Source organism: Piliocolobus tephrosceles, chromosome 14 (genome assembly GCF_002776525.5).
Source record: "Piliocolobus tephrosceles isolate RC106 chromosome 14, ASM277652v3, whole genome shotgun sequence".
NCBI lineage: Eukaryota > Metazoa > Chordata > Mammalia > Primates > Cercopithecidae > Piliocolobus > Piliocolobus tephrosceles.
This window is the reverse complement of record NC_045447.1, coordinates 24,645,111-24,671,817: the sequence shown is the minus strand read 5'-3', so window position 1 is coordinate 24,671,817 and position 26,707 is coordinate 24,645,111. Positions and strand designations below refer to the sequence as shown.

The 26,707-nt window shown below is 53.2% G+C and overlaps 1 protein-coding gene across 4 annotated transcripts in view; it reads right to left on the bottom strand.

Annotated features, from left to right (window-relative positions):
- Window positions 1-822: 822 nt before the first annotated feature.
- WHRN (whirlin) overlaps window positions 823-26,707 on the bottom strand; it is a 101,194-nt gene continuing 75,309 nt past the window's right edge. The window contains exons 4-12 of one of the 4 annotated variants that reach the window (XM_023223757.2): window positions 24,302-24,504; window positions 23,088-23,124; window positions 22,436-22,648; window positions 21,417-21,626; window positions 6,990-7,061; window positions 5,397-5,934; window positions 2,945-3,123; window positions 1,949-2,071; window positions 823-1,679 (exon numbers count right to left, since the gene is read on the bottom strand). In XM_023223757.2, the coding sequence (XP_023079525.2) occupies window positions 1,497-1,679; window positions 1,949-2,071; window positions 2,945-3,123; window positions 5,397-5,934; window positions 6,990-7,061; window positions 21,417-21,626; window positions 22,436-22,648; window positions 23,088-23,124; window positions 24,302-24,504 (1,758 nt within the window). In that variant the 3' untranslated portion in view covers window positions 823-1,496. Of the gene's footprint in view, window positions 1,680-1,948; window positions 2,072-2,944; window positions 3,127-5,396; window positions 5,935-6,989; window positions 7,062-21,416; window positions 21,627-22,435; window positions 22,649-23,087; window positions 23,125-24,301; window positions 24,505-26,707 lie in introns of all 4 variants that reach the window. The other 3 variants (XM_023223756.2, XM_023223759.2, XM_023223758.2) reach the window with 3 other exon arrangements.

Genomic DNA, 26,707 nt, shown 5'->3' with positions numbered 1-26,707 from the left:
GGACATAGGCTTGGACAAAGCAAGATTTCTCAAACTCTTCCATCTTCCAGACAAATATTGAGGACAGAAGGAATGAGCCCTGGGGCTGGGACTGAGGCCGTACAGTAGACCATGTCTGCTACGTTTTCCTCCGAGCCCATCCCATATGTTTTGCTCTGACACCCGCTGCCCTTGGCTACTGGAACAGCTTGGCTCACATAGGTAGAGAGCAGGAAGTGATTGGGAATTTATGGCCTCTCCCTGTAGGCTTTGTCCAAAGTCTGACAGGCATGAAAGTCCGGCCCTCTGGCCTTGAGTGGAGACAACTCTAGGCCTAGTGTACACCCTGGGAATCCTCCTGGGATCAGGCTGAAGCTGCCCTCTGCAGACTTTGCTTGAAATCTCACCCTCCCTTGGTTTCCTCCCCTTCCCTGTCCCGCTTCCTGCCGTCCTTGCTGGTCTCCCCTGAGGGCACTTCTTGATGACTGCTTGCGTACAATTCCTTATCCCTAAGGCAGCTTCTGGAAATGAACGGGCAGCATCTGGGATTTAAAACATTCATGCACATTGTGCATTCTGCCTCATAATATACTTGTGGGTTTTAATCTAAAAATATTATCTGTAAATACTCAAGTTTTGCCCTCAAGCCTTCAAGTAAGAGGCTCCAAGATGTGAGTGTGGCTCAAGCACCCCTGCACACCCCACCGTGTTTCCCAAATGGAGCCATGGGGGCAGGCAGGGTGGTGGTCTGTGGTGCTCTGACTGACCCCACCTGTCCTGTCCACTCCCCTCCCCACATGGAAACCCCAGCCACACAGGTAGACCACACAGCACGCTGGCCTCTAACCTTGTTCGGATTTCTTTATTGAAAAATTAAAGTCATAAGCTCTGTATATAAATACAATGACACTGCTGGTCACCTGCAAGGCCTCTGGGATAGGCTGGGGGTGCAGAGGGAAGCTGGGGCCTTGGGGTCCCCAGGGGCATGGGGAGGGAAATAAATAATAAATACCATGGGGGATAAGGAGCCAGGAGGAATGGGGGTGTGAATGGGGAGGTGCTCGATGCTTATTTGTGGCACTAAAGGTCCTGCAAGATTCCCCCTGGTTGGGGGCCGTGTCCACGAATTCTCAAGTGACGTCACTTTGGACAAAGGCTCAGGCATCTGGGGATGGGCTGGGTCCTAACTGGAGGGGGGACAGTAGTGCCCCCAACCCAACCTGGAGAAACCAGCGCTCTGCCCTTCCTTTTCCTTTCTTCCTGTCTTGCAACCCACTTGTCTTGGGCGCCTACGGTGTACCCAGTACAGCACCAGTTCCTGACCTGACCTTCTATTTGCCTTGCCCTGCTCTCTTCCTCTCCCAGTTCTGGTCCAGTGCGCTGGGATGGAGGGGGGATGTCTTCCTGCTACCCTGGCCATGCAGCCCCAACCCCGCAAGGAGCTTGATGAAGCCAACGGTGGGAAGGGACTGGAACCTGGGGCTGGGTAGTGGTGGGAGGCCCTCAGGCCTTGGCCTCTAGAGCATCACATTGAACTCAGTGACCAGAAAGTCGATGTAGTCACGGTCCTTGGTCTTGAAGGCCTCGGCGATAACGCGGGCAGCCTCCCGGTGCTCCTTGCCCCGAAGCGTCAGCCCATTCACTTCCAGGATCACGTGGCCCACCTTGAGCTGCCCACAGTTGTGAGCTGAGCCGCCTCTCTGCAGGGAGGAGACACAGGGCATGGGGTGCCCGAGGGTTAGACAGGCCTGGCTTTGACCACCCACTGGGTCAGTCCCAACACTGCCAAGCAGGCAGCTACAATCTGGGTGGCCACTGCTCAGATTAGGAAAATTGAGGCCCAGAAGATCAAAGGTGACATAAACCTAGGAGTGCTGTGTTACCCATGGGAGTCGCAAAACCCTGGAGATGCTGAGAAAGGGCCTTTCGTGGGTAGGGAGAGATGGCAAGTGGGGCCCCGGGGACATACCTGAATAGTGACAATCCTAGGCAGGGGCTGGCGGGTGTTGGCGCCACCCTCGATGGCAATGCCCAGGGTGGCCGCACTTTTCTTCACACGGACCAGAGTGGACGTGGGCTCCAGGAGTCCAGGCTGTGGGTGTGAGGAAAGACACCACTGAGGCCTTCGCAGTTGGCAGACCTGGCCAGGGGGCTGGGCTGGGCCGGGCCGTGACACCTCCCCGTCAGCAGAGGTCAGGCTCCAGCCCTGTGTCGGGAGCCTCAGGCGTGCCACATGCCAAGCCAAGCACTTGTGTTCTCGGCTCTTTAATCTTCACCAAAATCCCTGAGGCTCGGGAGGTTAAGGAGCTTGCCTAAGGCTGCCTGGTGGTGGCATCAGGACTTTAATCCGGGCCTGACTCCGAAGACTGTCTCAGCCACCTGGCCATGTCAAAACTGAGGGGAGATTAAAGATTCCCAAGACTGGCCAGGCATGGTGGCTCACACCTGTAATCCCAGCACTTTGGGAGGCCGAGGCAGGCGGATCACGAGGTCAGGAGATCGAGACCATTCTGGCTAACATGGTGAAACCTCGTCTCTACTAAAAATACAAAAAACTAGCCAGGCGTGGTGGCGGGCGCCTGTAGTCCCAGCTACTTGGGAGGCTGAGGCGGGAGAATGGCGTGAACCCGGGAGGCAGAGCTTGCAGTGAGCCGAGATGGCGCCACTGCACTCCAGCCTGAGTGACAGAGCGAGACTCCATCTCAAAAGAAAAAAGAAAAAAAAGATTCCCAAGACCAACCTCAGCCTCAGCCCCTAGTGTCAATGCAAAGACAGAGCTGAAACTGGGCCTCCAGATTCCTAATCCAGTGCTCCACTGGGACGTCCAAATCCCTTCAGTGATGGGGAGCTCACTACCTCCCCTTGTAGTCACTTGCCAAGCTGAGGCCAGGTCCCCGGACCTCCCATTCTGTACCTGGGGCCCATGTTCCTCTCGGCCCTCTGCATCCTCCTCCTCCTGGCTCACCGGTTTGTTGGCCCCGTCTGTGGGCCTCTCGTTCCGAGGCAGCTCCCTGCTACTCCTGCTCTTGGTGGACGCCGACTGCCTGCCTCGGCCTGGGGCACTGGCCTCTGCCTCACCAGCATCCACACCACTGTCCTCGCTTAGAGTCTGCCCGCTGTCTGAAAGCTGGGAGAGCGTAGAGGCTGCTGGAGAGGGGAAAAGGAAGAGAGAAGCAGCTTATATAGCTGGGGTCAGGGAGGGCTGCCTGGAGGCAGTGATGGAGATAGAGGTTGGAAGGCTTTGGGAATTCCCCAGGTAAAGATGGGGGAAGGAATGAAGAGATCGTGGTGCTGGAGGGCAGGTCCACTCCCTGCCACCCTCTCCACCTACTCAGGACCTGTCCTTTCAACCAGACCTGGCCTGAAGGCTGTGACTTTCAGGACATCTGCCTGGATCTCCCAGCTCTCAGCTGCTGGCGTAATGATTAAAACAGAGGTCAGGAAGCAAACCCAGCACATGGATGTGGGTGTTATCTTTGTTTTAAAACTCACATAATGCTATCAATTTTTAATGATGAACCAACACATTCAAATTAGAAGATTTCATGTAAGTCATTTCTAGCTTCCCAAGAATAAAAGAGAAATTCTGCCCCACCTGGCCCGTACCCCTGCGCGACCCCTGCCTGAGCCGAGGGGTGGGCACGTGCCTTCCAGCCACCAGTCAGCTTCACTATGTGTGTAACAGCCTGTCCCCTGAGTGTGAGACCCTAAGTTAAGAACACACACTCTGGAGTCTGGCAGGTCAGCTTTGAATTCCCACTGACCAGCTATGCAAGCCTGGGCAAGTAACAGAGCCTCTCTAAGCCTCCTATGTTCGCCTTCTAATACAGAAATGATGCTGCCTAACCACTGGGGTGACTGTAAATACTCATAGATCTGATGTATAGAATGCAGCAGTCAAGGGAATAGACTCGTGCTAGACTGCCTGGCTCCAGGGTGTGGGTTCTTGATCTAGGGTTTCAAACTCAGGGCCTGGCTGTTATACACATAGTGAAGCAGTGTGCGTTGACTGCCCACCACTCGGCTCAGGCAGGGGCTGTGCAGGGGTTCAGGCCAGGTGTGGCGGAATTTCTCTTTTTTTTCTTGGTAAGCTAGAAATTACTACTTTCTCTCTCTCTCTCTCTTTTTTTTTTTTTTTTGTTGAGACAGCTTCTCACTCTGTCGCCCAGGCTGGAGGCCAGTGGTGCAATCTTGGCTTACTGCGACCTCTACCTCCCAGGTTCCAGCGATCCTCCCACCTCAGTCTTCTGAGTAGCTGGGACTATAGGTGCCCACCACCACACCTGGCTAATTATTGTATCTTTAGTAGAAATGGGGCTTTCACCAAGTTGCCCAGGCTCCTGAGGTCGAACTCCTGACCTCAAATGACCTGCCCATCTCGGCCTCCCAAAGTGCTGGGATTACAGGCATGAGCCACTGCACCCAGCCAGAAATTACTAATTTCTATATCTCAGTTTGTTCATTCGTAAAATGGGGATAATAATAGTACCAACCTCATAGGGCTACCGGGAGGATTCAGTGAGTTAATACTATAGGCAAGGCCCTTTGAACACTGGCACATACAAAGTGCTTATTGTTAGTGCGGCTGTCAGCTCTTATTATCCCTGTGTGTCCAGCTCAGTGCCAGCTCTAGAGGCAGCAGTAATCCATCGGTGACAGCCATGGGTCTTCTGACCTCGTCTGCCTGCTCTCCCTCAGCTGCCTGCCCTCACTAAGCTGTGAGCGCCAGGGCCCTGCATTTTGCATCTTGGTCTGTGCAGGCGCTCAGGGAACGTCCTATGGGTCCCATGTATCACTGTAGCCACAAGATGGCAGCAAAATCCAACAAAATGCTCCAAACTCACAGGAGGGCGCGCCACAGCTTTCAGGGTGGGGAAGAAGGCTCTGCCCTTCCCTCTACCCCCCAGCCCATGTCCTCTAGCAAACCGGGGCACAGCACCATCTGGTCTCCCCAAGATTCTTCCTGCACCCTGACCCTAGACCTGTCAGGGATCCAGAGACTGCCACTCAGTTTCCACCTTCCCCGCAGCATCTACTCCCGGCCAGGCCGTGGGGGACAGGAAGAGAAGCCACCTCTGCCCTCCACGAGTTCAGTCTTCCTGGTGAACGCAGGGTGGCCAGGGTAGGGGGAGCTAGAGAAGGCACCCCAACCCTCGCAGCAACCTGGCAGGATTGTCACTGTTATCTCCATTTTATGATGGGGAAAGCAAGGTGTAGACAGCAGCTTGTCCACAGTCACACAGCCAGTCAGTGGCAGAGCCGGGATTCAAACTGGGGTCTCCAATTCCCTTCACCACTCTGGCCCTGAGCCCCCTCAACAAGTAGCTGGTCCCACCCTTCACTGTGTCATCAGGTAGACTGACCCGGAGAGGACAGGGACCCCCAAGGACCACAGAGCTTGGCCTTGCTGTACTCACTGCGCGTCTGCGGCAGGGCCCTCACTTCATTGACGTCTGGCTCGCTGTCGGGGCGATGGACCTCCACCATGACAAAGTGCTGGTTTGTGCCTGTCTGGTCCGGGTGGCCAGAGGGCGATGGCGGTGGAAGGCAGTCCCCAGCCACCGTGGCCTCTGCAGAGGGGCCCTTCAGGTGCGGGGGTGACTGGACCCGCGGGAAGGGGCCGATGGGGTGTTGGTTGACCAGGGCCAGATGGGCATCCAGCAGCCTCTTGGAGCTGGGGTTGGCAGGGGAAACAGAGGCATAGACGGGGGAGGAGGGCGAGTTCTGGGCAGAGGAGGTCCCTGGGGTGAGTGCGGTGCCCGCCGGCGGGCTACGGTTCTGTGGAGCTGAGAAGACAGTGCCAGAGCAGGAAGGCGTGGAGGAAGGCAGCTGGAGGTCCTCTCTCCCCAGCTTCCCTGGCTGGCCTAGTGGGCGGTCGTTGCCTTGGGCCAGAGGTGGTGGGGGAGGCAGTGGCTTGAAGCTTGACAGCCCCTCGGAGGTGGATCTGACATCGTCCTGCCAAAAGACCCAACAGGTGGAGAAGGAGTCAGAACCCATCACGCCTGGAAGAGGGGAGGCCGAGCAGCCGAGTGGTGCCAGGCCCGACTGGAATTCTGTCCCCACTCTAACTGCTCTTGGCCACGCTGCTCTGAATAATGCAACACCTGAGTGGAAAACTTCTCCCCTGCATCTCGGCAGCTGATGAGCGTTGGGATCCTGGCGGGTGTCTCTGGGGACGGCATCATTACCTTTGGGAACTGAAGTTCTTGGCATCAGCCAGGGCTTCTCACAGGGAACAAGACTTTATTAGAGACAGTATGAAGAGGATGGAAATACAAAAAATGCATTTATTTGGCTTTTCTTTTTAGGGGGTGATCTTGAGTACCAGAGGCAAGAGGTGTGAAAGAACTGGAGAGAGAATGGACAGGAGGAGATGGATGCACGGGCTGGGGTGCTGTGTGGCCTCGGGCAAGACACAACACCTCTCTGAGTGCACCTCTGAGAAATGGGGAAAAGCACACCTACCCAGCAGAGGTGGTGTGGTGATGTCAAAAGCCATGTGGACACTGTCAGCACAGTGCCCGTGCCACAGCAAGTACACGGTGAGGGGCAGCTACGGACACTGTGACTACCATTCTCCTCTGCCTAGGTCACCACCGGACACCTGCACAGCTCCAACAGCCTTCCAGGCACCGTCCTAAAGGCTTTCATTAATTTACTCCATGCCACATACTTATGGGGTAGGTATGCTATGATCATCATCCACACTTTACCGATTGGGAAACTGAGGCACAGAGAGGCTAACAAACTTGGTCAAAGTCATACTGTGGCCAGTCAGCCTGACGGCCCCGCCTGAAGTCACCAGAGGCAAGCGATCCTGGTGCCTGCTAGAGATGCTAGAAAGGTGCGCTCGTGCACAGACCTGTAGCTGGGTGTGAGAGTTCATGGCAGAAGCCTCTGTCTCCTTTGCTACCCTGTGTCCTTTCTCTGTGGCTGTCATGGAGAGGAGAGAGCCTCCAGGCCTGAGCACACCAGGGAGAGCAGAACCAAAGGGCCAGCCAGGGCCTTACCACGGACACGTCTGGGAGGGCATTGACACTGCCCTGGACAGCCTCGCCGGTTTCCTCCAGGTCCAGAGTATTCTAGAAATGGACAAGAAAGCAAAGTGAGCAAACAGAAGCTGAGAAGGGAAAACTGGTTTGTTCTCCAGCACACCAAAATCGAGGAAGTCTTAGGACACCTCCATGTGGTTCATGTGAGCCCTGACATACCTCACTTCATTGAAATTCACTTTACCCATTAAAATGAAGGTCAATTTGCCTGCTGGTCACTTTGAAGTTAAGTTTTCTTTGGGACTTTCTGATCACTTTCAGGCATCCCTGAACTGCCAGAGATGCTGGGGTTCAGGGCTGGGGTTCAGATGCCTGGGCTGGGAATTCCTGGATTTGGCCATGAGTGCTGTGCTCCACACAGTCATGCCTCCAAAACCCAAGGCCTCTCTCCACCACTTGCTGATGAATCCCAGGAACGTGTGAAAATGGCAAGAGAGAAGTGGGTGGGGAGAGTCTCTCCCTTTTCTAAATTCTAATGCTTTTCATCCCAAGGTGGTGGTTTAAGGTTTAAATGGACCTTATTTTGCAAAAAACATCTTTTTCTTTCTTCCCTTTCCAATTCACAAGAAGAAACCCAATGGCCCCTTAAGTGACACTGGGCTGCCAAAAGGCCATCTGTGGGCCATCTATGGGGGGCCCATCGGAGCTCCTCTCTGAGCTGGGCTCTCTTGAGGGCTAAGGGAGCCAGTTCTCTCTGTCCCAGAGCCCAGAATGGAGAAGAGCTTCCGCCACTGTGATGATTAGCTTTGCATGTCAACTTGACTGGGCTAAGGGATGCCGAGATAGCTGGTAAAACATTATTTCTGGGTGTGTCTGTGAAGGTGTTTCCAGGAGAGATCAGCATCTGAATGGGTGGACTGGGCAAAACTCACCCTCCCCAATGTGGGTGGGCCTCATCCAATCCACTAAGGGCCTGAACAGAACAGAAAGGCAGAGGAAGGGCAAATTTGCGTGCTCTTCTAGAGCTGAGATGTCCATCTCCTCCTCCCTCAGACACCGGAGCTCACGGTTACTGGGTCTTTGGACTTGGATTAAAATGCTCACGGTTACTGGGTCTTTGGACTTGGATTAAAACAAAACCACCAGCTTTCCCGGGCCTCCAACTTGCAGATGGCAGATCCTGGGACTTCTCAACCTCCATCACTGTGTGGGCCAATCCCACACAATAGAGTATATCTGATTGCCTCTCTTTCTCTGGAGAACGCTGATGGCTACATCAACACTTGGCTGAGGTCTCAACTGCAGTGTTCATCAGTACTGAGCAGTCTCTGAAGCTCCAGGCTGATAAGGGGCTGGGGACACAGAGGAGGTGAGACACCACCCCTGCCATTGGTAGCTCAGAGACAATGGAGGTAAGTCTACAAGCAAACAAACAACAGGGAGACTGCAGAGAGAGCATTCAATGGGCAAACACAGGCATATAACGCAATCAGGGGAGGGGTTATCAAGGAAGGCTTCCTGGAGGATGGGGCACAACTCAAAGCTAGGTCTTATGAGTAAGCAGAGCAAAGAAGGGAATGATAGGTGTTTCAGACAGAGGAAAGGGTGTAAAGCAGGAACGGAGACAGGAGGTTTGAGAATCCCCATGCAGCTCCACAGAAGTCAAACATGGAGCTCTTGGACTTAAGTCTGAAGGCAGTGGGTTGCCATGGAGATGTGGTCAAGTTTGCCTTCTACAAAGATCCCCTTTGCTCTCCAGCTAGGCTGGAACACCACGGACATGCCAGCCTTCACACTGGCTGTTGTCTCTGCCTGCAACTCTTCTGCTTGGCTATCCATCCACAAGCCATGCTGTTGCTCACCTCCTTCAAGACCTAATGCACTTGTCACCTCCTCGATGAGGTGTACCCTTACCACCCCGACTAACATCATAACCTTCCCCTCAGCCCACCCCACCTTTCTTTATTTTTCTCCTTCTCATTGAGCACCATCTCCACCCAGCAGCCAGGGAGTCACCCCGGAAACATATGTTAGGTCTCTGCAGCTCAGGACCCCTAAGGCCTCATCTCAGTTGGAGAAAGTTCCAAACCCCATACTCACTGTGCCTACATGACTGGGCCCTTTCCTGCTACTCCTTCAACATCGAGGGCTCCATCCTGCCCCAGGGCCTTTGCACCTGCTGCTCTCTTTCTGCACCACACTGTGGTTCATTCCCTCACTTTGTTTAGTTCCTCGGCGAGGCCCTCCCAGAGGGCCTCCCAGAGGAGCCCTGTCTAAAACAGCACTGCCCCACCGCCATCCCTGTCTATCCCCTGCTCCTGCTTTGGTTTTCTGTGTGACGCCTATCACCATCTGACTTTATACTCTTTGCATACTGTCTGTCTCTCCCAATAGGATATAAACTCTGAGAAGGCAGGATGTGCAACTACTTGGTCCTCACTCTCTCCTCAGTGTTCAGAATAGTGGCTGCTGGATAAATATTTACTAAGCAAACTGATGAATCCATGAATGAATGGCAGGATGAATGAATCAATCAATCACTCTAGCCGTCATTGGAGGAGGCCAGAGCAGGCAGGGAATTGAGGGGGGTGGTGCAGCAGGTCACTGCGGTGAGCAGTAATGAATGTTTGAGTGAGTGTGAAGGCAGCAGGTGGGGACAGAAGGCACTCCTGATGCCACACCCCTAAGACAGAGAGAAGCCAGTCATGCCACACAGATCCCCATCTCAACCCACGGGATGCTCGCTTGGGCCTTCCGGTTCAGTGCCCTGCAAACTCAGAGCTCCTCATCTGGTCTCCTGATGCCTCAGGGGCAGAGTCAGGCAGGGGCAACTGCCCCCATCTCCCACAAAGTTGAGGCTTACATGCAAACCTTGGTCCTGACCTGTTAACTGCAGACTGCCCCACAGCAAGCTGCTGCTGGCAGTCCCTGTGATGCAAGCACAGTGCGTGGTGGTTGGGGGGATTCTTTCAAAAGGGGGAGGGTGATCAGGCTGCTCTCTCACTCACTAGTTAGTGACACTGGTTCTGGCTCTGCCACCTCTGAGGCTTCTTTGAGCTCACACCCAGTTCTGCTGCTTGCAGCTGAGTGATGGCGGGTAAATCCTTCCTCTGTAAAACAGGTTAACAGCAATACCTGCCTTATGCAGCAGATATGTTAACACTTACAAAGCACTCAGAATAGGGCCTGGCATAGTGTACGAGGGAGGTGAGTGTTACATGCATTGGGAGATTGGGAGGCCTTGCAATCTGCCCCAGCAAGAGAATGAACTGCAAGACGTGTCCTGGCCCATAGGACAACTAGGATGGAAAGGAACGGCAGCCGTCTCACACCACCTCCCTCCTCCAAGACCATAATGAGTCTAATGCTCCCTGGAAGTAGTCCAGCCAGGCGCGTTAAGGTGAACAGTGAGGCAGTGATTGCCATGCAATCGCTTCCTCAGGCTCAACATTCATGGCCCTGGCATCAGCAGGAGGCACAGAGAGGGGTCAGAGCCTCAGAGGTATCTGCAGCAAAGATAAGGGGAGCCTCTGCCACACTCAGGTGGAGCCACCGCCCCCTGCCCCAGGAATTCGACCTGCAGCTGATCCTGGGGGAAGCCAGGGTTGGGCTCAGATGACAGTACGTGGTGGGACCAGTGCCGTCGGATTCTGCCCTGCTCTGGCGCATCAGGGACTTTGCACATTCAGCTGCGCAGGAAGCTCTTATCAGGCAGCCATGACTTTCCAGGGAAGCTCAGGGAGGGTCTGACTTTTTCCCGGAAAGGGTATTAGAGAACTACAAAGGACCTGCTGTGTACCAGGCCCTGTGCTGGGTGTTTTACTTGTATTATCTCATTTGATCCTCCCAACGACCCTGTGAGGCAGGTACTAGGATTGTCCCTTGTCACATCGATTACTCCTAAAGTTCAGAGAGGGAAGTGACTTGTCCAAGGTCATCTGACCATTCTACAGAAAGTCAGGTTTCTAACCTGGGTCTGGGTCACCCCAAAGCCCATGCTGCGCTATCCCAACCCCAGAAATGGACACGACCCTGATGTCATAGGAACCTTAGGCCCCCACGAGCAACCCTCTTGGAAATGAGAGAGAAGGCAGCCATAGCTGGCCCTGGCCTCAGCCTCATTCCCTGCTACTAACTGCATCCTGGGGGCATGGCAGGTGGAGATGGAGGGTTGGGAGGGTGAGGGGTAGACGAGGGATGAATATCCAGCCCTGTCGGGGAGGCGTGAAGTGGAGCAAATGGCAGACGGGTCAGAGCCCAGCCCTCGGAGCCCAGCCCTGCCAGACTCCATCTGCTGAATCCAGACGCTCAGGAGTCCCGAGTCCCCGAGCCATGTTCCTTATGCATCTGAAATAGCTGCAGACAGCCGGCTAAGAACCCGGGGGATGCGTCAGCAGAAACGCCTGCGGAACGGGCTTCCAGAGGAGGCTCAAGGTCAGAGCTCATGCAGGAGCTGGGCCTGTTTGCTTTCGCCACCACCCACACAGTCACAGCCACCTGGGTCCCCTCCCTCCACATCCACTGAGGCCAGAGCCTCAATGAGGGCCTAGACCTGGTGGCTCCATTAATCCTGCCAGATGCTACCCTTCACCCAGTCTACAGCTGAGGTGACTGAAGATCAGAGAGGGAAGGTCACCTGTGCAAGGTCACACAGTAAGGACAGGGCAGAAAGCTGAACTCTATTAAAGGCCTGACTCCATATCCCTGACAAAAACCTGCTTCCCATAAGAGCCAAGATGACCTGCTGCCATTGTTCTTCCACCTCCTTCCTCAAACCTGTGGCAGTTCAGGAAATTCCCTTTTTTTTCAGAGAAAAGAACCCCTTATTTCCTGAGCTGGCCCAATCAGGGCCCAGATATCATAGAAGTGCGGTCTGGGGGAACTGTAAGGGCATGAAATGAAGAGAGGTAACCTTTGCAGGGTGGACTCAGGGGCCGGTAAGGCTCCCCTGCATGATGTCAAAGCCTGAGGCCGCCTGGGCACCCCGGGGCCACCTCAGCAAAATGCAGCTTCTCCCTCCCAGCCCTTCTCCTCCCCTCAGCCCAATTCCGGGTTTCTAGGCCTCCTTCCCCTCATTACGATGGGAGGGCTCTTACATAAAGGTGCTATTTCCAGTTCGTTATTCATCATGCCTCTGCACTATGATGTCAAGCCAACAGGCTCCCCCAACCTCCACCCCAAAATGCACCAGAGACCTGAGGCTGAGTGGTTCTTTCTTCATTCCATATGTAGGGAAACTGAGGCACTGAGTCACAAAGACCTCTGGATGGTCGCCAGTGGGGGCCTAGATTTTGCCTGAAGGGGCTGCCGACAGGAAGGGAGATAAAGGCAGAGCGAGAAAGAACTCAGAGGGATAATAACAGAAAAGAGAGAAAACAGAAGATTCAGCAGAAAAGGCAGAGGCGGAGAGCAATGGAGAGAAACTGAGGAAGCAAAGAAAAGAGCAGGGCAAGGCCAGCGGCACAGCCGGAGCTGGGCTGGGAAGAGGAGCTTGTGACCCCAGGAAAGCCTGGGGGTTAGGGAGATGGAGGGATGGGGATGTAAGCCAGGGAGAGCCAGGAAGTCCTGGCATTGCTGGGGGGCAGCGGGGCTCCCCAGAGTGAAGGGGCAGGGGCCAGGGAGTCAGAGATTTGTGGGACAAGACCCTGGAAATGTCAGTCATGCAGGTGGTGACGGGGATCATTGGACCAGCAATCTCTCCAAGCACAGGGTAAGGGTGTAAGTCTGGGGGCTGAAGGGAAAGGTCAGAGGTGCGGAATGGGAGAGAAATGATCCTGAAAGCAGCTAACTGGGCCCCACACTGGCTGGTGTGGCTGAGATCATGGGAACAACCTCAACACTGGGCCAGCCCTGTGCTTTTCTACCAGCCTGTCTGTTCTGGCTATCATCTTTGACCACCGAATCACAACAGTGGGAAGCTCTTTGGGAAGCTTCTGCATGAAGCCGTCCTGAGATGGGGCAGGAGTCACTGCCTCCTTGCAACGAGGCCTGTGCCCTGCTGAACAGACCAGGCTTCCTCCTGCTAAACTGAAACCTGCTCCACACCTCCCTCCCTGTGGTCTTAGGAAAAGGACGTCAGTGGAAAGAGAAAGTGACCCAGAATCTCTAGAAGGTTAAGGCAAGCAGAGCCCTCAGGATAAGGCTGGAAACCAGGGCTCCCGGGAGGGAATGCTGGCACCTGAGAACTTGGCTTGGGGAACCATTACATCTTCATTTCCATTAACCTCTAACTGAAAAGCCCTATTTCCTTTCATTGCTAACAGAGGAAGCAAAGCCTCAGAGGAACTGGTCATGGTCACCCACAGAGAGCACCGTTCTTTCACGTCACACTCCTGCAGATGTCGCAAATTCCCATTTACGCACCTCTTGGCTTCACAGTTACAGCAGTTACTGACCCACTGCTCGACCCTGTTATTGCTGTCCTAAAGTAGCACGTTTTACGATGTGTTTCATATTCCGAAAATTATATCAGGTATTTCCTCATATAATTTGTCATCCTATGTACTGTATTTTATTTTAAACATTTAAAGCTTTATTCTAAGAAGGGATCCCAGGACTTCACCAGCCTGCCAGAGGGGTCTATGGCACAGAGATGAGGAAGACCCCAGTCCTAAGTCAGTGCTTTGTCCAAGTCCCCCTTTGATAGCTTGGAAAGTCCTCACTCAGAGGACAGCAGGGGCCAGCCCATGTTCAAACAGGCTCTGACCTCCACGGGCTTGGCTCTGTTCGGTGGAAAGAGCTTTCAGCAACCCCAAGTTGCCACAGGGGAAGGCAGGTGTTCCATAAACCGCTATAGAGACAGCAAAGCACTGGCTGGGAGGAATGGTCCTATTCAGGATCCAGGTAAAGCTGTGGCCGGCCCCAGAGGCTTTAACGCCTCTGGGCAAACTGATGATTCTGGAAGGTGCAGGGGGCACACGCTGAGGCCTCCCTGGGATGGAGTGGGCTCTTCTACTCAAGGAGAAGACACCCACTATCCTCGCCGTGCCCTCTCTGGGCACTCAGCAGCTTCCTGGGGTGGGGGATAGGAGGTCATCTGGACAGGAGCAACAGCTTCTCCTGGTCACCCGAATCCACCCTGCACCTCTGGACTCTCTCCACACAGAGGAGGCAGCTTTAAAAATGCAAACAGATGGCTGGGTGTGGTGGCTCATGCCTGTAATCCTAGCACTTTGAGAGGCCAAGACGGGAGGATCCCTTGAGGTCAGAGGTTCGAGACCAGCTGGGGCAACATAGTGAAACCCTCATCTCTACAAAAAAATGTAAAAATAAGCTTGTGCATGGGAACATGTGCACCTGTAGCCTCAGCTACTCAGGAGGCTGAGATGGGAGGACCACTTAAGCCCAGGAGTTCAAGGCTGTAGTGAGCTACCCCAACAGAGACCCTATCTCTTTTTTTAAAAAAAAAATGCAAACAGGATCACATCACATCCTTACTAAAGATTCTCCACAGTGTCCCATGGTTTTAGGGTTTAAACACAAACACCTCCTGCTCCTGACACTTGCCCCTCTACCCCTCACTTCTGACACTCCGGCCCTACTGGTCTCCTACCATTCTTCTGAGTGGCCACGTGCCTACCTGCTCAGGGCCCTCAGACATGCCCGGCCAGCTCCTCAGCTGTCTCACCTCATCTATTGCCTGGCTGTAGCCAGCAACTTCAGATCTTAGCTTCAACCTCTCCCCCAGTACGCTAGACTGGTTGGGGCCCATGTATGTTCTCACACCACCCTTCAGCCCACTTTATCAGAGCGTGAGTTATGGAGATGATTTGAGTTGAGGTGACCTCCTTCACTGGACCTGCTCAGCTTCAAGAGGGCAGGCTCAGCACCTGGCAGGCAGGAGATGCTCCACAAAGGCTGCTGCACAGATGAAGGGGTGGCTGAGTGCATGAGTGAAGGGATAAATGGAGCTCCTCTCTCATTCTGCTCATGGATAGAGGAGGATTCTCTCAACCCTCCAGGTTGGACCAAGGTCAGGATGCACGAGGAGAAATAAGGCCCTTTGACAATTTTCTACTTGTTTCTGAAAAAAAGCTGGCTTGACAGTGAGGGGGTCCCTCCAGCTGCAGGGGCCTGAGACAGGCCTGAGCTTCTCCCAGCTCACTGTGCTGCAGACAAGGAGGGAGGCACAGAGGCCACAGAAGGAGGCCAATGCAGTGAAGTGCTGACAGCAAAACCCACTGCCCCCTGTTCGCCTTCTTTTTGGGGGACAAGAGAAGGGAAGAAGGACAGTAAGGCCTTCAGGGGCAGGGATCCTGTCCCCAGCATCCCTGGGCAGGTGCGGGAGCCTCTTTCCAGGCATATAACAGGGCTGGAGCAAAAACTCAAATCCAGGTGGAAAAAGCCTGAGGTCAAGTCCAGGGCAAATCCCAGCTGCTGCCCCCTGACCTTAAGGGCATTTGCTCCATGAGTACAAGGCTGGCCTTTACCTCTCCAATCCCCTTTTCTCTATAATGCTGTGCAGTGCCTGAAATGGTTTGGCTCTATATCCTCACCCAAATCTCATGTTGAATTGTAATCCCCAGTGTTGGGGGAGGAACCTGGTGGGAGGTGATTGGATCATGGGGGCGGATTTCCCTTTTGCTGTTCTCATGATAGCGAGTGAGATCTCATGTGATCTGGTTGCTTAAAAGTGTGTAGGACTTCCCCCTTCTCTTCCTCCTCCTCCAGCCATATTAGATGTGCCTGCCTCCCCTTCACTTTCCACCATGATTAAAAGTTTCCCGAGGCCTCCTCAGCCATGCTTCCTGTACAGCCTATAGAACTGTGAGTCAATTAAACCCCTTTTCTTCACAAATTTCCCAGTCTCAGGTAGTTTCTTACAGCACTGTGAGAATAGATTAATATAGGGCCCTTTTCCAACATTTGGAGTAGAAATAGAATGGGCTGTCCACACTCCACACCCGCATATCCACTCCTGATCTCACTGAATCTTCACAACAACCCACAGACAGCTGGCCTTATCAGCCCACTGTACAGATGCAGAAGCGGAGGCCCAGAAGACACAGGTCACCTGCCCAAGATGACAAAGCAACTAGTCTGGAGAGCAGAACCCAGCTGGTGGGATCCCAAAATCTGTGCAATTAAGCCCCTCTGCCACAGGCATGCTGGCACTAGATGAAGAATTCAAGAAATAACAGGCAGGCCTTTCTTCTTTCACTCTGCTCTCCCGGCCAACATCTTTATGGGGGGAAATGATATTGTGTGAAGGCAGCAAAAAATGCTCAGGGCTGGCTCTCTATTAGACAAATGGAAAATCAACACAGTTTGTGAACGGGGGAAAGCTGGATCTGATTTCCTTTGATTGACTGTGTCTGCTTGGAGGGGAAATGGCTGCAGAATGAGCCACATTTAACCTGGGTTCAATAATCACACAGCATGATCCGAGGAATTCAGGCTAAATGGAAACTGGCTCCATTTGGGGCCAGTGTCTGGGGCATATCGGTCATCGATAGCCAGCCAGCTGATGTCACTTTGCCCATGTGAACACTAGAACAAACAACATTTTCCTACAATGTGGGAGGCGAATGTTCAGAAGGCCGCATGATGGAAGATAATCCTGCAGGCGGCCGGGGAGTGTGTGGGTTCCTTCCAGTTTCTGCTCCACGCTTACTGGGCCTCCATTTTGCACCAGCTCTCCCTGTTTACTGGGCAAGGGAAACTCATGAAGAGGTTAAAGCAATGTGACAAGTGATTTAGCGGAGATATGAGAAGTGTGTGAGCTCCATGCAGGAAGGGATTTTGGCCATGTTATGTTTGGATTGTTGTCCACATTTGGGGGTTATTACTCAGCATTACTGCAGCAAAAGCTTACTAATTTGTGGTGTTGTAGACCACAGAGTGGCACTTAGTGGTGAATAAAGATGATTATTTCCAGCTCTTTCTCTCTCTTGAGGAATGCTGCAGTCCTTGTTCAAATACACACAGAAGAGGTGGGAACACAGAGCTGCCATTCCCTGCTGTGCCTCCCCCAAATATTTTCCAGCACCTCCTGATGCGGAGAAGACTCTCAGAATTGGAGGAGCCATGGGGGTCTGCCGTGGTTATACAGATGGGGAGACTGAGGCCAAGAGTGAGTGAGGGGCTTTCTTGAGAGCACACTGCCTGGGAGAGACAGAATGGAGTACAGGTGTGGGGGTCCAGACTCCTAGGATGGGTCCCAGTGCCCTGTGCACTCTGCAGGAGGGCTTCCAGGTGGAGGAGGTTTCTGTCCTGTGGCCACAGTAACTGCACATGTGGTTGCTGCCCTTAAGCAGTCAGCAGTCACAGTGGGTAACTGGGAAACCTGTACAGGTTTTTATTTGTTTGTTTGTTTGTTTGTTTTTCTGAGATGGAGTCTTGCTCAGTTGCCCAGGCTGGAGTGTGCAGTGAGTCTCGGCTCACTGCAAGCTCCGCCTCCCAGGTTCACGCCATTCTCCTGCCTCAGCCTCCCGAGTAGCTGGGACTACAGGCGCCCGCCACCACACCCAGCTAATTTTTTTTTGTATTTTTAGTAGAGACGGGGTTTCACCATGTTAGCCAGGATGGTCTCGATCTCCTGACCTCGTGATCCACCCACCTCAGCTTCCCAAAGGGCTGGGATTACAGGCATGAGCCACCGCACCCGGCCCTGTACAGGCTTTTATAATAGGACATAATGAGGCAAGAGCTGTGACCAAAGGAAGCCCGGGGGCAAGAGGAGTCTTGGCCTGAAAGTCACTCCCCTTGGGAGGATCAGGGAAGTCTTCTTGGAATAGGCAGCTTCTGAGCTGAGGGCTGAAGCACACATAGGAGACAGTCAGGTCATATGAAGTGGGGAGAAGAACATTCCAGAAAGAAAGAATGTGGCATATGCAAAGGCCAAGGGGTCTCTCAACATCACGGCACAGAAATTACCATCCTCATTTTACAGATCCTAAAACTGAGCTCAGAGAGGTGAAACCACTTCCTGAGGTCTTACAGCAAGAAAGTGGCAGCGCTGGGATTTGAATGGAGGGGATTCTCACTCCAGAGCCCAGGAAACCTGATGAATTGGTGACCTGGAAATACAGTCAGCACCAATAAGAACCCTTAGTCCCCACCAGGACTGGGTGCAGATATACGGGGGTGGCAGAAAAGGCCACAGCCCCCTACCCCAGCCCCTGGCTAAGGGACTCCCACAGTCCCCACTGGCAGGAAGGACGGTACCTCCATCAGGTCTATAAGCCACAGCAGCCGCTCCTGGGGAGGAAGGATGAGCAAAAGGCAAAAAGAAAAGATACATCAAATAAATATTAGGGAATGGGTGGGTGCAGCAACAACAACCCCTTCCCCAAACACACACGTGCACACACACATGCAAAATCCACACATTCTCCAAACCCCTTTTCTATTTACCTTGAATGCTTTGGGGAGGAATACAGGAGAGAGGGGAGGGAAAGACCCCACCACCATGACCAGCACCCCTTCATTCTGCCTGCCTCCTTGAAGGAAACAGGGGAGACCCCACTGTTCTGAAGAAATGACATTTGTCCCTGCTAAAGGGCCTTAAGGAGACAGTCATTTACTTTGGGGAGGGGCTGGGATCCCTATTCCCAGATAGAAAGACAAGCTCAGAGAAGGGAAGTGAATTGTGTGAGGTCACACCTGCTAATGAAAGGCGGAGCTTCAAGGAGGGCCCTGTTTGGAAGCCTCTGTTGGAGAAGGCCTGGACTTCAGGGAGGCCCAAGCCCTGTGACGTCAGAGAAGCTGAATCTGTGGAAGGCAGCTCTGGGCTGTGCAGGTGGAGGATACCTGGGTGGGATGAAGGTCAGAGGGGCAGTGGAAGTCCCTCTGCCTCGCACCTTCCAGAGCCTCCACGGGTCCCCAAGGCCCTGGGTACCATCTCCAGGTAGTTTTCCCTGGCCAGGTGGGGCTGGGTCCAAAAGAACTGAGGCTTCACCTGCCCTCAGGGTGTGGCCAGCATTTCTGGGATGCTGGTGCTAGCAGGTTACTCACCCCGGCCCCATGGGCATCCTCTCATTTAATCCTCCCAACAAGCTGGGGGAAGTAGTATCACTGCCCCTCTGCAAAAGAGGAAACCAAGGCACCGCGAGCTCAAGTGCCCTTTCCACGCTGCCTTTCCTGCTTGCACAGTTTTCTCTTCGAATCACCTCCAGGAGCTCATCCTGGTCTAGGTGAGTCCTGATCCTGACATGCATGTGCCACGTGGTGGGCCATAGACTTTCACAGTCACAAATTCTGAGTCGTTCCCACCTCAGAAACTTGGGGAAAACCTTCAGGACCACCCTTTTCATCTGTCCCGAAAAACTCTCTGTATAAAACCATCCTATGGCCTTTCTGAGGTCTGCCTTCCCCAGGGTGCCCCAATTTGCAGTGAGAGCCCCTCTGGCAGAGCAGGGCCAACTTCCACAGCTGGGATCTGGACTGGCCCCAGATGGTGCTTCTCAGGTAGGGGAGAGTCCCCAGAGCTGGGACAAGGTCGCTGTGGGCCAGTGCTGAGCTGGGGGCTCCTGACCCCTGCCTAGAGCCCTTGCCAGGCAAGATAGTCACCTGACTTCTGGCACTCCAGCCTGATTTGCCCTCAGGGCTTCGGGCTGCTGTAGTCAGAACCAGCAAGGACCCCAGGCCATTTTATCCATGCAGAAACTGAAGACCAGAGAGGCTGGGGCTCAAACCTAGACCTCTTGCCTCCCAGACAGAAACACATCCCACCCCACTCACTGGATATTTCATCTCTGATTCTAAACGGACCATTGCAGAAGCATAGTCTGCAGTTTCCCTGGTTTCAGAGCAATGGCTCATGGCTGCTGAGGCCTGAACATTATCAAGGCCAATCTCAGCAGAGCCCATCTTAGACAGAAACAGTCATCAGGCCAAGGACCTGCACCCTTAAACCAGATCCTCACCCAAATGCCATACCAAAGTATGTGCTCAGAGCCTGGGGTGAAGGACAGCCTCTTCCCTGCCCCAGAAGTGATCTGCTTGTCCCAGAACATGAAACTGCCTCTGCTGCAGCCATGTCCAGCCCTAGAGGAATGCAGGGCAACTTGTGGGGATATCCCAGGAAGGAAATGAGCACCCTTGGAAATGACGGCAACTCAGGATGGGAAGGATAGAGGTAAAAGAGTATAAAGGAATCACCTTCAGAAACCTAGAACCCCAGGGCTAAAGAAAAGTCACACTAGGAGTTCGAGTTTGCAAAAGAGAGGGGTGCATGCTCCTGGACCATTTCCTGGTGGCTGCAAGCTCATCCTCACTCATTAACCACCGGTGTCTGCAACCACGGCCATCACTGCACACCTCTGAGCTTCTACTTTCCCATTTAACAAGACAGCTAACACTGTATCTGCCTCCAGTCTGAGATTCCTCCAGAAAGAGCTCTCAGTTCAGCATCTGGGAGCAACTGCCTGCTTAAGAAACATTACTCTCCCCACTCCCTTTCCATAGAAGAGCGGTGATGAATGACCTCAAGGTGAGAAACAAGGGCACAGAGGAGAGTATGGGGTCAAGCCAGCTCTCCTGACCTCCAGCCCCGACTCTTCCACTGCATGGACCTTAATAACCAGTTGTCTCCCAAGACAGGTAACAAGGCATATCCTCCTGCCCCTTCCTTGCAAAGGCCTCCTGGGATTCATTTGCCTCCAGGCATCCAGGGGGCAGAACCATACTGAGATAGCCAGATGCTTTGCTAGGGGGCTGGTTGAGTCTACAAGAAAGTCACGCTGGGGCCAGGCACAGTGGCTCACACCTGTAATCCCAGCACTTTCGGAGGCCGAGGTGGGCGGATCTCCTGTTGTCAGCAGTTCGAGACCAGCCTGGCCAACATGGCAAAACCCTGTCTCTACCAAAAAATACAAAAATTAGCTGGTCGTGGTGGTAGGCACCTGTAATCCCAGCTATTCAAGAGGCTGAAGCAGGAGAATTGCTTGACCTGGGGAGGTGGAGGTTTGCAGTGAGCCAAGATTGCACCCCTGCACTCCAGCCTATGTGACAGAGCAAGACGCCATCTCAGAAAAAAAAAAAAAGTGAAGCTGGGCTTGGGCTCTAGAGATAAAAGGGTGGCCTCTTGAGGAAAATAAAAATCACAGTCCAAGTTACCACGCCCACTACCATCTACTGAGTGCCCAGCGGGAGTGGGCACCATGCCAGGGGCATTCCCAAGGATTCTAATGATCTTTTTCTATTTGCCTAATTACCTACTTTTTTTTTCACCTTTCTTCCCCAGCTTCCCAGACTGCAAGCCCCAGGAGGCAGGGCCACATCTCTCCTGTCCACCTGTTGTCCCCGAGAGCCCATGCCTGGCATGCAGTAGACATTCAACAACTATTAGGTTTTTACAGATGAAGAAACTGAGGCTCAGAGAGGCAAGGCACACAGCTGGTAAGTGGTGGTGCTGGGATTCGAACTCAAGCTGGTCTCACTCCAAAGCCAGCATCTTAACTCTGCCCTGGCTACTAAGCCAGGATCAAGGCAGGGGAAGCTCACCCTGGCCGAGCTGACGGTGGTGGAGGTGCCGTGGCTGCCTGTGGATGAACCCGTGTCACTGTAGGAGACCATGGAGTAGGTGTCCCCAGCCCCGGGGCCCGGGGGCTGCCGCGCCTTCATGGACTCAATCTCACGCCTCAGCACCAGGTGGTCGAAGCGTTCTAGGTCTTGCGGGGAAATGGTGCCTCTCACCTCAGAGAGGAGTGAGAACTGGAGGCAGGGACAAAAGGGGCACTCAGCAGGGAGCGCTACCAGAAGGTGGAACAGGGGTTCTGCTACCCCCAAAGGACTGGCATGCAAACTTGACCCTGCCTTCCCTCCTTAACTGTCTGGCTCCCCAGTGCTCTCAAGAGAAAGGCCAAACACTGTCACCTGGACACCGGGCCTAACATCATCTGACTCCTGCTTCCCTGACACCGTCTCGGCAAGCACACGTGGCTGTGACTCCCTGGACACACTATAATATTTCAAGCCACGAAGCCTCTGGCTGTCTGTCCCTTCCACCCAGAATACCCTTTCCAATACTCGTCTCCAAATCCTATTTCCTCTGTTAAGTCTTCTGAAACATAACCCCTCCCAGGGGATTTCACCACCTCTTCCTTGTACAGTTTCTGGACCTCAAACAGCTTGGAGCAGCGTTCTCAAAGCTGGTGGCACAGCACAGTCACCTGGAGGGCTTGTGAAGATGACTGACGGCTGGCTCCCATCCCCACATATGAGGTGTTAACCAGCCTAGGATGGGGCCCGAGCATTGCTTTTAAGAGCAATCCAGGTGATTCTATGCACTCAGTGTTGGAAGCCACTGAGACAGGGCCCCAATCACAGGGCGCTTTAAATGTCTGTTTCCCCCAGGAGTCTGTGAGCTTCCCAGGGGTGGGAGGCTGCCTCAGTCCCAGGTCTCTGCCCAGGGTTCAGTTCAGGCCTGACCCCTTGTAGGTTCTCAGCAAAGGAGCGGGGGCAGGGCAGGATGCAGAGCCCTGGAAACGCTGAAGCCAGTTGGGAGGCACGGTGCGGGTCACCTTGGCATGGGTGTTGAGCAGCTCGAACAGGGCCATGACGAGGGCCTCCACGGAGACGCTGCCGCCACGGTACTCATCCAGGTAGTAGGCCATGGTGGTGCGCTCCTGCTCGTTCAGCAGGTGCCGAGCCTGCTCCTCCAGCAGCACGCGTGTCTGGTTCCCCAGGCTGCTCAGGGTCACCTGGGAGCCGGCTGGGCCCTTGTAAAATCCTGGCTGCAAGACAGAAAGACAGAAGCCCAGGAATTCTGAGCTGCTGTAGAGCTGAGCGGCCATGCCACTCCCCTCTGCCCTTCCATCCCATCTAAGTGTGGTGTCTCATTTGTTACTCTCGCTCATAACCCCCAGTACCTTGCCTTGATAGTACTATCTTTCTTAATTAGAATTTGTTTTGTCTTTACACCTCCTTCGCTGAGTATAACCTGCATGAGGGCAGGGACCTGGTCAGCTCTGTTCACTGCCATCAACCCTGGTGCCGGGGTGGTGCCCAGAACCTAGCAGTCAGTCATAGATAAGTGGGATGGGGGGTGGGCAGATAAAGGGCTGCCCAGTCACAATGAGGAAGTGTAAGCCACTCGGCACCCTCTGGCTGGCCAGACCTCCTCACTCAGGGAGCTGTGAGGAAGCAGAGGATACCCCTTAGAGGATGCCCTACCTTGTTTATTCCTTCTGTTGTGAGATCGCCAAGAAACCTGTGGGGAAAGACACACGTCTCCAGTTGTGCATCTGAGCAGATCGAATGGGCATGGGCAAGGGACAGGGTGACTGGGGCAGGAAGAGCAAAGCTTCGAGAGAACCATATATCGTGGCTGCCACTCGCTGCCAGTTCAGTCTGGGGGCTACTCAGGGGTAAATGAAACTCTGGACAGACTGGCAGCTTCCAGTCTCCCAAACAGAGTGGACGGCACCTCCAAAACCACCCAAGGTGGGCTCTTGAGTCGTTGCCAACCCCGCAGGACCAGGCAGGTAACACAAGGAGTGGAGGGAAGAAATAGTGATTGACTGGCAACCTCAGGGTCAGGCCAACCCTGAGGACCTTAGGGGCCAGTGAACTGGAGATCCCAGATGCAACTCGCAGGTGCGGCTCAGCTCCAGCCCACGTGGGCTCAGGTTGCCAGACTTCCTGATTTTTAAGAAGCATCCAGAAATCCAGTTTTTTTAAATAGAAAACCTGGTGTCTTTATAGATGTTGGCAGGTAACTTTAAAAATGTTTAATACTAATCAGGTGAAAGGAAGGGAAGGGCGAGACACACACACACAGAGACACACATACACCCACACACACACACAGAGAGAGAGAGAGAGAGAGAGAGAGACATGATCTGTGGTGTATTTGGCCAGGGGGCCACCAGGCTAAGATTTCTGATGAAGATCAAAAGGTGGCACATTACATTGTTGGCAACTATGCAGACACCTGGCAACTGGATCTTAGTTTATGACTTTAAGACCCTCTCACCCAGATTTCTTCATGGGATCCAGCCTGGTGGCCTCTGGCCAAATACACCCCAAAGCATCTCTCTCTTTCCCTCTCCCTCCCTCTCTTTCACCTGCACAGATATGGGATGAGGGCAGGGTTATGGTCCCCACTTTTTAGATGAAGCAATTAAGGTCTGAAGAATGAGTTAAGTATATGCCTGGGGACAAATAAAGAATGAGACAATTGGATGTGTATTTCAGCTTTCCGTGGGGAAACTGAGGCCAAGAGAGGAGGGGATGTGCCCAGGTCATGTCCTGCCAATGGAGGGCCCTAGTGTGGGGACTGCAGGCTGAGAGGAGAGCCAGGGCTGTGGAAGGATGGGAAGTGGCTATCACTGGCTTTCAGAAATGGCCCTGGGGTCTGGAGATCGGAGCGAGCAGAGTGGCCAGACCCTGCCGAGTTTGCCATGGTCTCCCCGATCCGGGAACTGGCGATCCACTTGGTCTCGTCCACAGTGGTGCGGGCGCGAGGCAGCCTCCCGACGTCCTTCACTGTCAGGATGAGGTGCCGAGATGACTTAAGCAGCCTGACCGCCTCGTCGTGTAGGATGTTGAGAAAGCTCCGCCCATTCACTTCCAGAATCTGGTCCCCAACCTGCCAAGACCACCACACAACACAGTCACCCGGGCTGTCTGCAGGATTCACGCTAGGGACTTCACAGCCCAGATCCCAGTTCTCCTCTGGGCCAGCCTGCCAAGGAGGTCATCCAGGATCAGAGAGGATGTGTGGATGCCTGAGGGTCACATAGCAAGTCAACAGCAGTGCTGGCCTTCTGATCCTGACCCAGAGTCCATGCTCTTGTCATTAAAAGGGGGCACATCCCCATGACTCAGCAATGGCTTTGAGGGGTGGGTGGGTCTACGATGACATTCCCAACGGTCCCCTTATAGAAACAACAGTCATCTCAGGGCCAAGGTGGGGGTAAAGCTGGGGTAGGATGAGGCAAGCCATGAAGGCGGACATCCGTAATTTTCCTCCTACATTTTTACATTGTTGAGGTTTTTACCTCAACCACGCATTCTTGTATTACCTTAGAATGTAAACAACACTTTAATCTACTAAAAGAAACAGCAATAAATGAGAAAACTAGCCTTCTGTTAAAGCAGTACATATGGCTTAGATTCTTACAAGAAGGCAGCTTTATTTTGTAATTAAAAAAAATATTTCTGGCAGGTACAGTGGCTCATGCCTGTAATCCCAGAGCTTTGGAAGAATGAGGTGTGAGGACTGCTTAAGCCCAGTAGTTGCAGACCAGCCTGGGCAATAGTGAGACTATTATTATTATTAAAAATAATAATAATAGCGAGGCACAGTGGTGTGTGCCTGTAGTCCTTAGCTACTTGGGAGTCTTGAGGCAGGAGGACCGCTTGAGTCCAGGAGTTCGAGGCTGCTGTGAACTCTGATTGCACCACCATACTCCAGCCTGGACAACTGAGCAAGATCCTCTCTCTTAAAAAAATTACTTTTAATGAAGGAATTTAAAAATAGAGGCAAAAATAAAACTAACCTTCCAATAAAAACAAATATGTGACAAAAATAGAAGGGGCTGAAAGGGAAGATGCTGCAGGGTATGATGGGACCGCACCTTTAAACTCGGGGTTCCTTTCACAAATGGGTCAACTGAGGTCCAAGGACGGGAAAGGGCTGCCCAGGGTCACGTGCTACTGAGGCCTTGAAGGGCAGCCTCATAATGCTGGTTATTCTTGGCTGTTTTTCCTTCTCCTCAGTTTCCTGGCCTGCTGAGAGCACATGATCAACTGCCCTAGGTTTACCCAGCATTTTTCAAAGATTTGGAAAAGGTAAGACAAATGCGAGCTTGGGAGAAAAGAAGATGGGATGACAAAGCTGAGAATCAAAACCCTGCTCCCCAGTTCCCTGCCTTTTCTTGAATGCCTGACCCCAGTTGGGAGTTTCCAGTATAGAAAGTGGTTACAAAGATGGACTTTACCTCTCTCCTCTGCACCGGCTTTGACATGCTCAGGGGAGGCTTGCTGCCTCTGCCTCCCTGACCCTAACAGAGTGGGGTCTGTGCTGCATTTCAAGCATTCACTACTATTTACTGCATGCCTACTGTGCGCTGGGAGGCTTGCACTGAGCAGTATAACCTGCTCCTGTTCCATTTAGCTCACGATCAAGGGTGAGCTCAGCTTTGTGTGATGACCGAGTTTCCCCTCAGCCTCTCCACACTGTCTCCCCAGAGCCCAGCACACAGTAGGAATTCAATTAAAAAGATCATCAGATGAGGCCGGGCATTGCGGCTCATGCCTGTAATTCCAGCACTTTGGGAGGCTGAGGTGGGCAGATCACTTGAGGTCAGGAGTTCGAGACCAGCTTGGCCAACATGGCAAAATGCCGTCTCTACTGAAAGTACAAAAATTAGCCCAGCGAGGTGGTGCGCCTGTAGTCCCAGCTGCTCAGGAGGCTGAGGCGGGAGGATCACTTGAACCTCGGAGGCAGAGACTGCAGTGAGCCGACATTGTGCCACTGCACTCCAGCCTGGCTGGGTGACAGAGCAAGACTCTGTCTTAAAAAAAAAAAAAAAATCAGATTAATAAAAAGACACGCATTTCCGTCCATTCCAACTCTAGGACCATCTCTGCTGCAGCTCAGAGATGTACATTACACCCGCCATCTTTGTCTCTTTATGTGTTTTCTCCTTATCACCAACATCCTATACAGTAGGTATCATGGCTCTCCATTTCACTAGAGAGGAAACTGAGGCTCAGAAAGGTTAAGCACATAGTTTGTGGTCACAGTGCTACTGAAAAGGAGTGCTGATTTGCACACCCAGGTCACG